At 54.9% G+C, this 11995-nt stretch overlaps 3 protein-coding genes and 1 long non-coding RNA gene across 9 annotated transcripts in view; 2 read left to right on the top strand and 2 right to left on the bottom strand.

Moving 5' to 3' along the window:
* Nucleotides 1-388: 388 nt before the first annotated feature.
* Nucleotides 389-3514, bottom strand: BYSL (bystin like). Its single transcript, XM_052814227.1, has 7 exons — nucleotides 3177-3514; nucleotides 2930-3092; nucleotides 2699-2837; nucleotides 2226-2359; nucleotides 1924-2084; nucleotides 1277-1379; nucleotides 389-1038 (listed from the first exon to the last, which is right to left on the bottom strand). The coding sequence occupies exons 1-7, from the start codon at nucleotides 3448-3450 to the stop codon at nucleotides 690-692; spliced, it is 1323 nt and encodes a 440-aa protein (XP_052670187.1). The 5' UTR covers nucleotides 3451-3514; the 3' UTR covers nucleotides 389-689.
* A 42-nt stretch (nucleotides 3515-3556) lies between these two features.
* MED20 (mediator complex subunit 20) lies at nucleotides 3557-9860 on the top strand. 3 transcript variants are annotated; one of them, XR_008239247.1, is made up of 5 exons: nucleotides 3557-3658; nucleotides 3792-3946; nucleotides 5608-5861; nucleotides 7558-7875; nucleotides 8464-9860. XR_008239247.1 is itself a non-coding variant. In XM_052814229.1 (4 exons), exons 1-4 carry the CDS (start codon nucleotides 3645-3647, stop codon nucleotides 7771-7773), a joined length of 639 nt encoding a protein of 212 aa, XP_052670189.1. In that variant the 5' UTR covers nucleotides 3557-3644; the 3' UTR covers nucleotides 7774-8202. The 3 variants fall into 3 exon arrangements, 2 of the variants coding, with proteins under 2 accessions (XP_052670189.1, XP_052670190.1); XM_052814229.1 differs by lacking the exon at nucleotides 8464-9860 and having other exon boundaries at nucleotides 7558-8202; XM_052814230.1 differs by lacking the exons at nucleotides 3557-3658; nucleotides 8464-9860 and adding an exon at nucleotides 4036-4239 and having other exon boundaries at nucleotides 3714-3946; nucleotides 7558-8202.
* USP49 (ubiquitin specific peptidase 49) overlaps nucleotides 7794-11995 on the top strand; it is a 39039-nt gene continuing 34837 nt past the window's right edge. Inside the window, exon 1 of one of the 4 annotated variants that reach the window (XM_052814220.1) lies at nucleotides 7794-7875. The gene's annotated coding sequence lies outside the window, so the exon portion shown is untranslated. Of the gene's footprint in view, nucleotides 7876-8473; nucleotides 8567-11995 lie in introns of those variants that run through there. The other 3 variants (XM_052814224.1, XM_052814218.1, XM_052814222.1) reach the window with 3 other exon arrangements.
* On the bottom strand, nucleotides 8988-11922 carry LOC128154113 (uncharacterized). The gene is made up of 3 exons (XR_008239248.1): nucleotides 11639-11922; nucleotides 11086-11201; nucleotides 8988-9130 (listed from the first exon to the last, which is right to left on the bottom strand). It is a non-coding gene; the product is annotated as an uncharacterized LOC128154113 (long non-coding RNA).

The following is an 11995-nucleotide window of genomic DNA, read 5'->3' as shown; positions in this document are numbered from 1 at the left end:
GGGGAAACGCTCACGCACCAACAGGAGCATTCCCTGCCCCTGCTCCCTGAGAGCAGTTTTGGGCTCTGGGAACAGTCTGGGGGTCTCAGCCCTGTCCCCCCACCCGCCCTCCCTTTGCCCAACCACCCAGGTGCTGCTCAGGGCAGGGAGAGCCCCCAGCCAGGACACAGGGAGGGACGAGGGGCTGCACAGGGGCCCCTTCTCCGTTTGCAATTTGGGGACAGCACCGGCAGCGCAGAGTTGATCTGCGGCTCTGCGAGAAGCCCGGGGCTGGTGGCTTTGCTCTGCCACCTGCTGGGGACAGGACAAGGTGGGGGACAGGGCAGGACTCTGCAGGGATGCGACCGCAGAGAGGTGTGTGCGGCTGCGGGGCAGAACCACCCCTGACTGACAGACACGGCTCGGGTTTTATTTTCCAATACAGGAACAAGCCAAACCCTCCCGGGTGCTGGTGGCACCAGGTTCCTGGGTGGGACAGGGGCTGCCATGCCCTGTGACAAGCAGCCTAGGGAGCAGAATCCAGCTGTACGGGCACAGCCTGCCCCCAGCGCCCACTCGGAGCGGCAGGATCCCGGGATGGATGCTCCTACACACCTCCCCACAGCTTCCCTCATGCACAGGGCTCCCAGTTGCATCCAGCAGTGTCCCGGGAACGGGTCAGGCTGCAGCTTTTCCCTGCGTCTGCCTGCTCACTCCATGGCCATGGGCTGCTGCCCCTCCACGTCCCTCGTCTTGGAGTTCACCAGCTCCCTCCGGATCTCTGGTGAGATCTGCGGATGGCTGTGGAACTTGAGCAGCTCAAGCAAAGCCTCCTTCTGCTCCGAGGAGAGGTCCTCCTTGTAGCGCTGGGCGAAGGCCAGGAAGCTCTGGTGCCACAAAACGGGCAGGACCCGCTGGTCCGTGCGGAAGGCCAGGAAGTGGAAGACGAGGGCATCCACCACGCGGAAGGGCAGGGCGTACTTCTTGTCGATGAGCAGCCGGAGGAAGATGCTGTTGGCGCCGCTGTACTGCATCTCGGCGATCTTCAGCATGGCCGCGCTGTGGGGACGGAGGGAGCACCGAGGTGAGGGCAGGCCAGGCAGGAGCCACGGGGCACCAGGCACCCAGACGGAAAGATGACAAACCCGGCACTGAGCCTTGAATCTCAACCCCAGAGGGAGCTGAGCAAACCCCTCCACCTCCGAGATGCCGGAGAGGCTGAAGGACAGATCTGAGGCTTTGCACCGGTGTCCCTAAAGGAGAACCTCTGCCCCCCCCCAGCCTCCCGGCGCGTTACCTGGAGTGGAGGACAGGGATGGAGCACTTGGTGAGGATGCTGCCGATGATGATGGCCTCCCGCAGCGTGCAGGTCCCCGACTCACAGAGGGGAATGAGGATCCCTGTGGAGGAGGAAGAGTCAGGCACCGCCTTTCTCAATCGCAGCAGGCAGAACCCTGTGATTAAGCCCCTTCTCCTATCCCAGGACACATCTGACCCCAGGAAATAACAGCTCCTCCAGTAGCTGCTGTTACAGGGGTCGCAGCATCTCCCTGCCACGCAACCAGCCCCGAACCACCTCAGGGTGCCAGAGAAGACGAATATCGCTCGAGACAGTTCGTAAACTGCCATCAACCTCCAGAACCCCCCCCAATACCTGCCAGCACTCCCTGGCAGCACCTGCATAAACCTACGAGCACTCATCACCCTTCCACCCTGAACCCCGCAAACAGGCCCCTGGGGGTTTGGAAGCCGCTTTGTCCACCGAGTGGAACTCCCTGTGTGTCTTTCACATCTTCTCCTCTCCACTGAGCCCCCAGGGCCACGCCACGCAGGGGGGAGTGTCCTGTCACTCCGGGAAGTGGTGTGCAACATGTACCTCCGCTGAGCTTCCCAGATGGTGAGAGGCTCCCAGGTAGGAAGGGCAGCTCTGCAGGGAGTCCCTACCTTTGAACCAGGCTGCCGGCTTGAACAGAGCCTTCTTCAAAGCCATGTAGAGGTGAAAATTGAGGCGCTTATACTCAGCAATGTCATCCCTGACCCGTGGCAGCAGCACCAGGTTGTAGAACCGCTGGGCCATCCTCTCTTTCAGGTTGGATGAAAATATCCTGAGAAAAGCAAAGCACAAAGTGAGGGGTGGAGAAAAGAGGCCAAGCAGGGGACAGGCTGGTATTTTGTAAATCTGGTTCCAGTTATGGAAAGAAAGAGCAAAAAAATCCCACGTCAGCAGCTCCCAGAGCTGATCTCACCTGGTGGCTTGGTACATGGCAGCTGCTGTCCACGTCTCCGGCTCTGTGATGTAGAGGATCTGCTCCCAGTTGGACAAGGCAGGAATGATTTTAAATGCCTTGGGGAGTTTCCCGCTCCTGTATTTGGACAGCACCTTAAAAGACAAGGACGCAGACCAGGCCATGGCATACGGGCACTGACAGCAGGGCTGTGGGACTTGTCCCATGACCATGAGAAAGTCTTCCCCTCCCTTAGCATCTCTAGTAAGGAAGGACGGTCCCAGGTCCTGAGATGGGACCATCCCAGGACCACCCAGAGCACGCTGCTCAGGAGATTGTTGCTCAGAAACTCTCTGGGCCCTTCAGTGACCAATACTACACAAACTGCAGTTAATCCACAGAAGCATCTGCGCAGAGCGAGGATGGGGACAACCTCTCTGAGGCAGAGTGGGCGCAGGGGCGGTGGCTGTGGGGCTCAGCGGCTTTGCCCTTACCTCTCTGACGCCCCTGTAAACCTCCAGGACACGGGGATCGAGCTGGGGCATGGGACAGCCCGATATCTCCGACAGCGCCGTCTCCACCTCCGTCTGCTTCTCCGTGATCTTCTCCATGATGATGTCCGCCAGCGTGCGCCTGGGGCCAGCGCGGGAAGGGCACGAGTCAGGGGCCGGACTCGGAGGAAGCAGCCGCCGCCGCTCCGACCCCTTCTCCCACCGCATCCTCACCTCAGCGGCGGGTTCTTGTTCATGAACATCTCGATGGCTTTCTCGTCCTCGGGGTCCACCACCACCTCCCCGCAGTACTCCCCGCTCCGTCCTGCCGCCGCCGCCTTCTCCAACGAAGGCCACTCCTCATCGTCCTCCGAGTCCGAGCCGGGCACCGCCGGGCCTGCGAAGGGAGAAACGCTGGCTGAGCCTCGCACCCTTCGACGCCCGGGGAAGGGCTGGGGGCGAACCGGGGGGGGGTTCTCACCCAGGGCCGTGCTGCGCTGCCTGGGGGCGGCGGGGGCGCCGGGGCCGTGCTCGGCCTCCAGCTCCTCCTGCTGCCGCCGCGCCTGCTCCAGGATGCGCCGGGAGAGCCGCGCGTCCACATAGCCTTCCTCCTCCTCCTCCTCCTTGGCCTCGGCCTGGCCGCCGCGTCCCTTCCCCCGCGCCGTGGGCCGCGGGGCCGCCTCCTGGAGAATCTGTTCGGCCAGCGGCAGCATGGAACCGGGACCGGGGCCCCGCGTCCGCCGGGCCTTGGGCATGGTGGCGGGGTCTGAGAGACGCTGACCGGCCTCGGAGGGGGGGGATGGGGACGGGACCGGGGACGGGACCCGAACTGCCGCCGTCCGCTCCGCCACCGGCCGCGCGTGCGCTTTGCCCCCGCCCCTTCCGGCGGCAACGTCATCCCCGCCTCTTCCGCCGGTGCTTCTGTCCCGGCGGGGCGGGCGGGCGCGGTATGGGGGTCACCTGGTAAGGACGGGAGAGGAGGAGGAGGGAAGGGGGAATATCGCGGTGAGGGGCTCCCGGGGGGCGGGAGGGGAGCCGGGAGAAGCCGCCGGTGGGTCCCGGTTGCCCCTCTTGACTTCCCCGTCCCGGTGCCCAGCGTGGCGCAGGTGCCGGTGGCGGAGGGGAAGAGCCTGCAGCAGACGGTGGAGATCCTGACGCGGAAACTGGAGCTGCTGGGGGCCGAGAAGCAGGGAACCTTCTGCGTGGACTGCGAGACCTACCACACCGCCGCTTCCACCATCAGCAGCCAAGGTCAGCCCCGGGAGAGCCCCGGGGGGGTCCGGGTCCGGGGGTGCCGTCAGCCGGCCCGCAGCCCTTTCTTCTCCCGGTGCCCTTTCCAGCTCCTTAACATGGTGCCCGGGGGGTGAACCCCGGTGACAAGAGGGTCTCCCGTGGAAGGGGTGTCTGCTGTGGGTGAGGCCACGGCTTGGACCGGGACCGGGACGGTCGGGGCCTCTCCCGCAGGTCGTGGCTGTTTGATTTATCGTGGTGGGGAACGAGCAGCCATCTCGCCGCCCGCAGAATGTCTTCTCTGCCCGCAGAAGGTGCCCGTTGTGGTTGCCGTCGGCCTTTTCTCTGGGAGAAGGAGCGTCCCTGTACGGGTCCCGGGGGAGCTGGGGAGGGTTGGCGTGGGGCACGGACAGGCCTGCCGTGGCCGATGCTCTCTGCCCGGTAGCAGACACCCGGCCGTGCCTGTTCTTCCCGCTCCTTAGCACCGTTTTCCCTGCTCCCTGCGTGTCCCCGCGTTGCCCTGCCCTTGGGATGGCCATGTCGTGGCAGGGAACCCTGCCTTGAGGATTCCTGCTCCAGCCTTAGCAGCCGTGTCGGGTTATCTTCGCTGTCAGTGTTATTTTTCCATGAAACTTCAAATGCTGTTTCTGTCTGAGTGGCTTTAGAGGCCACGTTTTGCTCCGGAGAGGATGGGCGCGAGTCTCCTGGCAGCATCTGCCCGTCTCTGAGGGGCAGTCACTGGAGGGCAGGTGGTGGCAGCTGGCCTGCAAGCTGGAGGGGGGAGCGGAGTGGAGCACCGGCTCCCGGGACGGTGGGGAGCAGCTCTAAGGGGGTCTGAGGCGTGAGGTGACCCAGGTCTTTCCAGGGGATGTGCTCGGAGGACCCCAAATCCCCTCTTGACATAGCACGGCCTAAAACTGCTCAGAGGTACTGCATGGCGTGCTCACCTGAGGGGCTGTTCCAGTCTCTTTATCCCTCCTAAACGCCCCTCGATTTTCACATCATTTAAAAACGCTAAGGCAAACATCGCCACTGTCTCTGCTGCTGCCTCGGGGCTTGGCTCCACCAGTTTGCCCAGACAGATCTATTTGAAGCTACCAGAGCGGCTTTTTGCTGCTTTTTCTGCAGCTGGAATTTGCACGGCCACATCCCTGGAAAGGCTTTTTTGATCTACGTGGATAAATGAGAATTGTTTCCAGCTTTTAAAGCATGGTATAAGCCAGGACACCCTGTTTTCCAGAGCGTGTCTCAGCACGTCCTCCCCAGGCAGGACTGGTGGGTGAGTGGGAAGAGAGGCAAAGCCCAGCCTTCCCCCCGTGACCGTGGGCAGGAGGACAGTCAGCAGATGCCCAGCCCCACGTTCGGGGATGGGAGGTGGGTGCTCTTTGCTGACCCCCCTGCCCCAGCCTGCTGGGGATCTCGCATCCAGCTCACCCTCTGGTCTCTGAGTTGTGCTGGCAGAAGATGTTTTTTTTTTGCCCTTTAACTTTAAATCTTAAGAAGCAAATACAATCTATTCTCTGAAGAGCCGGATAACATAAAGCATGTATGAGTGGTACAAGGACCCTGGAATAAAAGCAACAAGGAGGACAGAGGAAAAACCAGATGCTTCTTTTTTTAAAAGCACATACAAGCGCAGGACTGTTGGTTTTACAGCCCAAATACCATTGCTCTTATTTCAGGGCAGACAGGCAAGCTGATGTATGTGATGCACAACGCCGAATATCCCCTCAGCTGCTTTGCTCTCTTTGAAAACGGTCCCTGCCTCATAGCAGATGCCAACTTTGATATCCTTATGGTGAAGTTGAAAGGCTTCTTCCAAAACGCCAAGGCGAACAAGATAGAGAGCCGGGGCACCCGCTACCAGTACTGTGACTTCTTGGTGAAGGTGGGCACAGTTACAATGGGGCCCAGTGCCCGTGGGATATCTGTGGAGGTAAGAATTGTCTTTGAAGGGTATGAAATACAACTACAGACAGGGAAAGCCCATTTTAGAGGTTAGATGAGAAATCCCCCATCCTTTCCGTGTCTTGATCGCATTGCTCGTTGCTGGTAGTTTGTCCTAGATGCGTTCATGTATGCAGCAGGCAGGGTATTTATCTCCTTTTCACAACAAGGTTTAATTCAGGCAGGTACTTTGGGGCTCAGCTGCAGCTACGGAAAAGCCTGTCATTGAAGTGCCAATAAACAAAACCCTGAAGAGATGCCATCAAACTAAAAAGCTGCTTAAAGTCCTGATGCACAACACTAGTAGCGTACTTCAGGTTAATAAGCGTACCGAGGGGGACAACACAACCTCTTCAGCTGCTAATTTGATGCTGATTTGGGTTTTGCTTGCTTTCTCCATCTCGAGCAGACACAGCCCCAGGAGAGCAGGGCCCTCTTGCCCCAGGTTCTGCTCATGTGGTGTAGAGATGGTCTTCTCCTCACCAGAGTGCTTTTGGCAGGCGTCAGTCCTACCCCGTGGCGTGCCAACCTGGATTGCTGCACCGTGGGCTCGAAGCCGGCCATCAAACAGCTTCCGCTCTCTCTGCTCAGTGCTGTGACTGCTGATGAGGCTCGAGAGCATCGGCTGCCAGCTGCCGACGGGCGTTTCACGGGGTGGAGGCTGGGCTGAAGCAAACTCTAAAGGAAGATCCTTCAGCGTACACGAAGGGGCATGGGAGGATCTAGGAAGGCATTTGGGGAGATGCTTGGCTGAATACAAGTGTGAGTCGAAGGCTCACAAGCTGTGGACAAGCCTCCGCTGGGCTGAAAAACATCTCGGAAAAGACAAGGAGCTGGGCTGCGCTGGTATGGGAAGGGCAAAGCAGAGCAGGTCAGACTCCAGACATCTAGATATGTTGGTGCCGAACAGTCTTCAAGATAGCTGAGAATTAGATGCTTAGAGGTCTTTCAAAATCAGAGCTTATGCTTTTTCTAAACACACAAATCCTATTATCTGATATACAATTAATCAGGCAGGCGTTCCTAGCCAGAAGGGATGAGGATTGAGAAATGGCTTATTTCTTCACTGCAATAAACACAGATGTTGTAGCATCAGCGTTGCTATTGACCTGGGGTTAAACAGAAGCTTTTTTTACCCTAAACTTGAGTTCAGGACCAGATTTGCCAGGTGGTCTGGCTGCTTCTGTTTCGGTGTAGTAGTTTTTTCAGGGTTTGCATTAGGACCTACTCCTGATTTGGGACCAGACTCATATTTAGTAAAATGCTTAAAGTCCTTAAGTCCCAAGGCTTTTTCCAGTACATTCCTGGGAGATGTCACAGCCACACGAGTTGTTGACTTACCAGCATGTGGGAGTGAATTTTGGGTTTGGGTGGGATAAAGTTAATGTGGCGTTTGAACCAATGTCCTCAAGAGATGTCCCAATCCCCACTATTGGGGATTTAATAAAAGCAATGCCCTTACAGGGTACATTTTACCTCCCTTTCCTTTTTGAAGGGATTGCTTGCATGTTCCCAGCGTGTCCTGTTCATTTATATTTGTCCATCCTTGTTATATGCTAAATATTCTCAGATGGTTTTTATGAAAAGCATTCTCTCTCTAGCAAGGTAGAGGGAGGAAAGCGCGTTGCCTCCCGCGTGGTTATTGCCCCTGCTGCGAGCTTCAGGGCTGTGGTTTGTGTTGCCAGGTGGAGTACTGCCCCTGTGTGATAGCTAACGACTGCTGGAACCTGCTCATGGAGTTCATGCAGAGCTTCATGGGGAACCACACTCCCGGCATCCCGTCCGTGTTTGGCACCAAGCACGACAGCATCTACAGCCCAGCAGACACGATGGTTCAGTACATGGAGCTGTTCAACAAAATCCGCAAGCAGCAGCAGGTGCCTGTAGCGGGGATCAGATGAAAGGACTCCCTGGAGCCTGGTTTAGAGCGACTGCATCCTCTTTTCTACCTGCCCATCTGGATCAGGATTCCCTCCAAAAAGTGGCACTGGAGGCAGCCCAAGGTTGTTTTTTTTTTTCTCAATCTTTTCCCATGTTTCAAAGCAAAGGTCTTGAATGCTACGCATATTTCTTGTTGTCCTCCTTCATGGTTTTGAGCGTGTCTGGGATCAGCCCTGTGGTTCTGATGGTTCTTTGTACAGTGCTTCGTGCAGGGGATTACTGTTCGTTGGCAGGAGGGAAAAGGAGAAATTCCAGCCAAATGCATGCAAGGGCAGAGTTTCCTTGACTGCGAACAGCTACATGAGAGATTTTTTTAAAAAAATTTTTTTGGATACCCATGTGAAAGTGTCTTGTTATTTTTCATCAAAATAAAAAGCTGTATTTTGTGAGGAGATGGAGTCTTTCTGCACAGCAAGTGTTGTGCTGTTTTGTATTGTTTATTTACAGCTTTTGAAATTTTCTGTTGCGTGGAGACAATTATTCAGCAGAGTTTTATCTTTGATTTGGTGCAAGAGCTTTATACCCCTGAAGCAAACTAATTTCCCTGTAGCAAAATCTACAGGAATTCTTGCATTCCTATTATGGGTATGTTCTTAGCTTGCCTTCATCTTTTATATCTGATGGGAGTATTAAAATCTTTTACCTCACAGATGATACTGATGAAGCCTTGTGATAAATAAATAAATAAGCCTGGCAGGAGCCCTCTCATGCATTGAAAGAGAATACCAACCGCTTTGTCGCTTTGTTTGAAAGGTAGGTAATAAATGTCCTATCCCTGCACACCATTTCTCATTTGAGAAATCTTGGTGACTTCAGCGGATTTAATGGAGTAAGGAAGGACTTGGGGAGTAAGAGCCAAAAATTTATTATAAGACTTAATGATACAGTATCACTCAAATATTTTTTTTTAGTGGCGATTTATTTTTACAGCTGGAAAACCAGGGAAATCAGATCCCTTTTGAGCAATCTGTCCCCTTGGTTTTACTTGTTCAGTATCTGTCCAGCTTGTAGCTGTCATTTTTTCTTCTCCTCCCTGCTCCACTCCCTGCTCAGTCTCAGAATACGGAAACACCCTCATTCAGCCACGGACCTTTGCACTGAGCTTTCTTCGTGGTTCCTGCGAAGGCTGTGTGTAGCAGGGTTCCAGCTCTGCAGCCTGTGTGCTGGACATAAAGGGCAGGTGTAGAGAAGGTCTAAGGATGGTTTTAGGAAGGGAGATTTGCAAGAAGGATGGTGGGTTCCTCGTGAAGAAGCAGTGTGTGTCTTGCTCACAGAAAATATTGCTGGTTCCTTCCCAACATGTGGGTCTTGAAGAGTCTGAAGAGCAAGTAAAACAGAAATAGATTTCTCCTAAATAGATTTTTCCTTCTGAAGCAGTGGGGGGGAAAAGAAGCTGTGTTGTTACTTGATTTGCTGACTGGTGGAGAACTAGTTATTTAGATATGACTTCTTTGTGATTATCATTTATACCTGTAAACCTAATTAACTGTTAGAGTGCCTAGAGCTTTTAGTGTGGGCATTTAATAAATTTAATCAGCACTGGGTCCAGAAAGATCTGGTTAATGAGCCATAATAAATGGCATAATGTACCATAAGTGTGTTAGAAATTCCAACATGCTGAATATACTGGATTTTTGCAACTCTTAGCTCAAGTTCATGACACGTGTGCTGACTTCAGTGGGACTATTAATTTTCAGTGGTGAAAATTCAGTGAGAATCTGACCTGCTGTCATTCCACATAGTTAAGCGTGGCTGGCAAAACTTATGAAAACAAACTGTAGTCTTTGTAGGGATAGTTATTTCTGTCCTGTGTCCCATTTTAAGTCTTAAGGTTGAAAAAAAAAATACCTTTTAATGGTCAGATTAGTCATGCTGAATGTTGCTAATGCTTTATTAATTCCCAAAAGATGCGTTCTGTAACCAGAGATGTCAAAACTCCGGTCACATGTCTTAAAAACATAAAAAGTGTGCTGGAATCTCTGGGGACTTCTGTGTTCTTTATTAATACATTGTACTGTTCCTAGAGTAATAAAATGGGACCCCTTGAGCTACATTCTGCCTTGAATTACACCATTACAGCCATTGACGTCAGTAGGTTTCCACACGTGTAAGGATGGGTAGGATTTAGCCCTTTATGTCTTAGCAAAAACGTCTGTTGTTGTAACTGCGTCCTGTGAATGAGGGGATCAGCTGCTCCACATGAGGGGCTGCTTTTACTCTAGGGCTTTTTACTTTCTTGATGGACAAAATGACTGTTTTTCAATCTTATTAGCTGCAGTAATCCTCCTCATTCTGGCCCCCCCCAGCATCAATATGGCAGGTTAACGTGGCTTCGAACATGCTAGTCTGCATCTTAACAAGTCTTCAGGGGGCTTTCAATTGTGTTACATTAATGGATTGAGCCAGTGTAATTGAAAACCACACTAATTTTGCCTGTCAAGGCATGGTCTGGAAGGTTGTTTTCCTGTTGCTCCCCAGTGTTTTCTCAGAGAATGAAAGATCTAGAGGGAGAGGTGGCCAAGCTGTAGTCCTGTACCACTGTGGATCCTTTTTTTTCTGCTTCTGCACCTCTCAAAATCACTGGCAGTGTTGTTGCTTTCTGTGAGTTGAAGCCTGACCTAGAGGGGACTGGGGATCTTGGGGATGTGGGTCTCACCCTTGCATCGTCATAGCTTTCCCCCTCCTAGCTCTAAGTAGAGGCTGAGTGACGTTACCAGGGTCACCAACGCTTCAGTGGCAGAGAGAGAGAGTCCAAGTCTCACTGCTACCCTGGGGATACTGTGGGCTTTTGTTCTGGTTTGTGCTGTGGCATTTTTTATGAAGTACTTACATAGCAGCTGCACCCTGCTAAGCTTTACAAAGAGAGTGAGGATGTAAGGGCCTCGTTAATCTTCAGTTTTAATTCTTAGCAGATATTACAGACTGGGGGCTCATTGCAGTGGGGAGCTGTTGAAGAGTTGAGAGGTGTGTGACCGTGGATTTCTGTGCAGGTAGGGGTTCAAAACAGACGAGGCACTGGTCAAAAAGGGAAGGTGTAGAGAAAGGACTACAAAGCTCACAGGAAGTGGAATTTGTGGGAAGGCTGGCTGGTGCAGGAGCTCACAAGGAGACCACCAGGCTGTGGAGCGTCCTTGTCCCGTGGCAGAAGCAAGCAGGCTCCCACCTGTCGCAGTAAATGGCGGTGCTTTGCCTCAAAACTTACTGGGACAAGACAGGTTGGGGGGGAACACTTTGTCCCTGTGCAAAGGAATTGCGTCTGTGACACCGCTGACCTGTGCTTCGTGTCGGCGGTCCTGTGTGGTCCACGACTGCTTGCTTGCAGCTTTGCCCTGGCTCAGCGCTGCCCAGAGAGCAGGACCGGCCGGTCCCCGAGGGTACCTCCTGCAGGCTCTGAAAAAAGTTGAGTTGTCCCAGCGGGTGCAGGTGACTCCCAAGCATGGCTGTCCCTTGCCTGGGGACAGGCTTCTCCCGCCCCCCCCCCCCCCCCCCGGCCTCAGCGCTGACGTCCCTTTGTCTCTGACAAAACGCCTTTCCATCCCCTCATGGCGTGTGACCTGGGGGCCTTCCAGTGACCTCTGGCAAAGGCCAGTACGGCTCGGGGGCCCTTGTGTGCCACCAGTGCTGTCTGTGGCCCTGTGGGGTGCCCACCCCCATCACCTCAGGGTCCCCGTCACCTCAGAGCCCCCCGTGGGGCCCCCCGTCACCTCAGGGGCCCTGTGGGGCATCTCCCACCCCACACAGCCACCTCGGGGGCCCCGCGGGAACGCGCCACCTCCCGCGCTGCCCCTTTAAGAGTCTCTTTGTCTCCTAAACATCCTTATTTACCCTCCTGTGACTCAACCGAACTTCAGCCTGGGATTCACAAAGCCCGGTACGTCACCGTCCGGGGCCGGGCCCGGGCAGTTCCCGCCCCTCGGCGCTGCCCTCCCGCTACTCGAGCGTAAGCCATTGAAGAGCTCTCCCTAGCGGCTACGTAGAGTTCGTAAGCTCCGCCAGAACTCTCTCTGCCGCGGCGTGGACTGCGCAAACGACGTCCGTCGGTACTCCAGCCTCGCCGTTAGCGCCGGGGCTCCGCTCTACGTAATTGGCGTAAGCACCGGCGCTGGATGGGGAGCGGGGCGAGGGGGAAGGCGAAAGCGTTGTGTGGCGTGCTCTCCAGCCAACGGCGGGGCGGGGCGGGGC

Source organism: Harpia harpyja, chromosome 19 (genome assembly GCF_026419915.1).
Source record: "Harpia harpyja isolate bHarHar1 chromosome 19, bHarHar1 primary haplotype, whole genome shotgun sequence".
NCBI lineage: Eukaryota > Metazoa > Chordata > Aves > Accipitriformes > Accipitridae > Harpia > Harpia harpyja.
This window is presented reverse-complemented; position numbering and strand designations above follow the sequence as displayed.

Bases quoted from the DNA above. Each gene is read 5' to 3' on its own strand.
- MED20 (XM_052814229.1), top strand. The intron at 3,947-5,607 runs GTCAGCCCCGGG...CTCTTATTTCAG, and splicing joins TTCCACCATCAGCAGCCAAG to GGCAGACAGGCAAGCTGATG. The intron at 5,862-7,557 runs GTAAGAATTGTC...TTGTGTTGCCAG, and splicing joins CCCGTGGGATATCTGTGGAG to GTGGAGTACTGCCCCTGTGT.
- BYSL (XM_052814227.1), bottom strand. From the start codon at position 3,450: ATGCCCAAGGCCCGGCGGACGCGGGGCCCCGGTCCCGGTTCCATGCTG. The intron at 2,085-2,225 runs GTGAGATCAGCT...TGCTTTTCTCAG, and splicing joins GCCATGTACCAAGCCACCAG to GATATTTTCATCCAACCTGA. The intron at 1,380-1,923 runs GTAGGGACTCCC...CCTCCTCCACAG, and splicing joins GCCGGCAGCCTGGTTCAAAG to GGATCCTCATTCCCCTCTGT.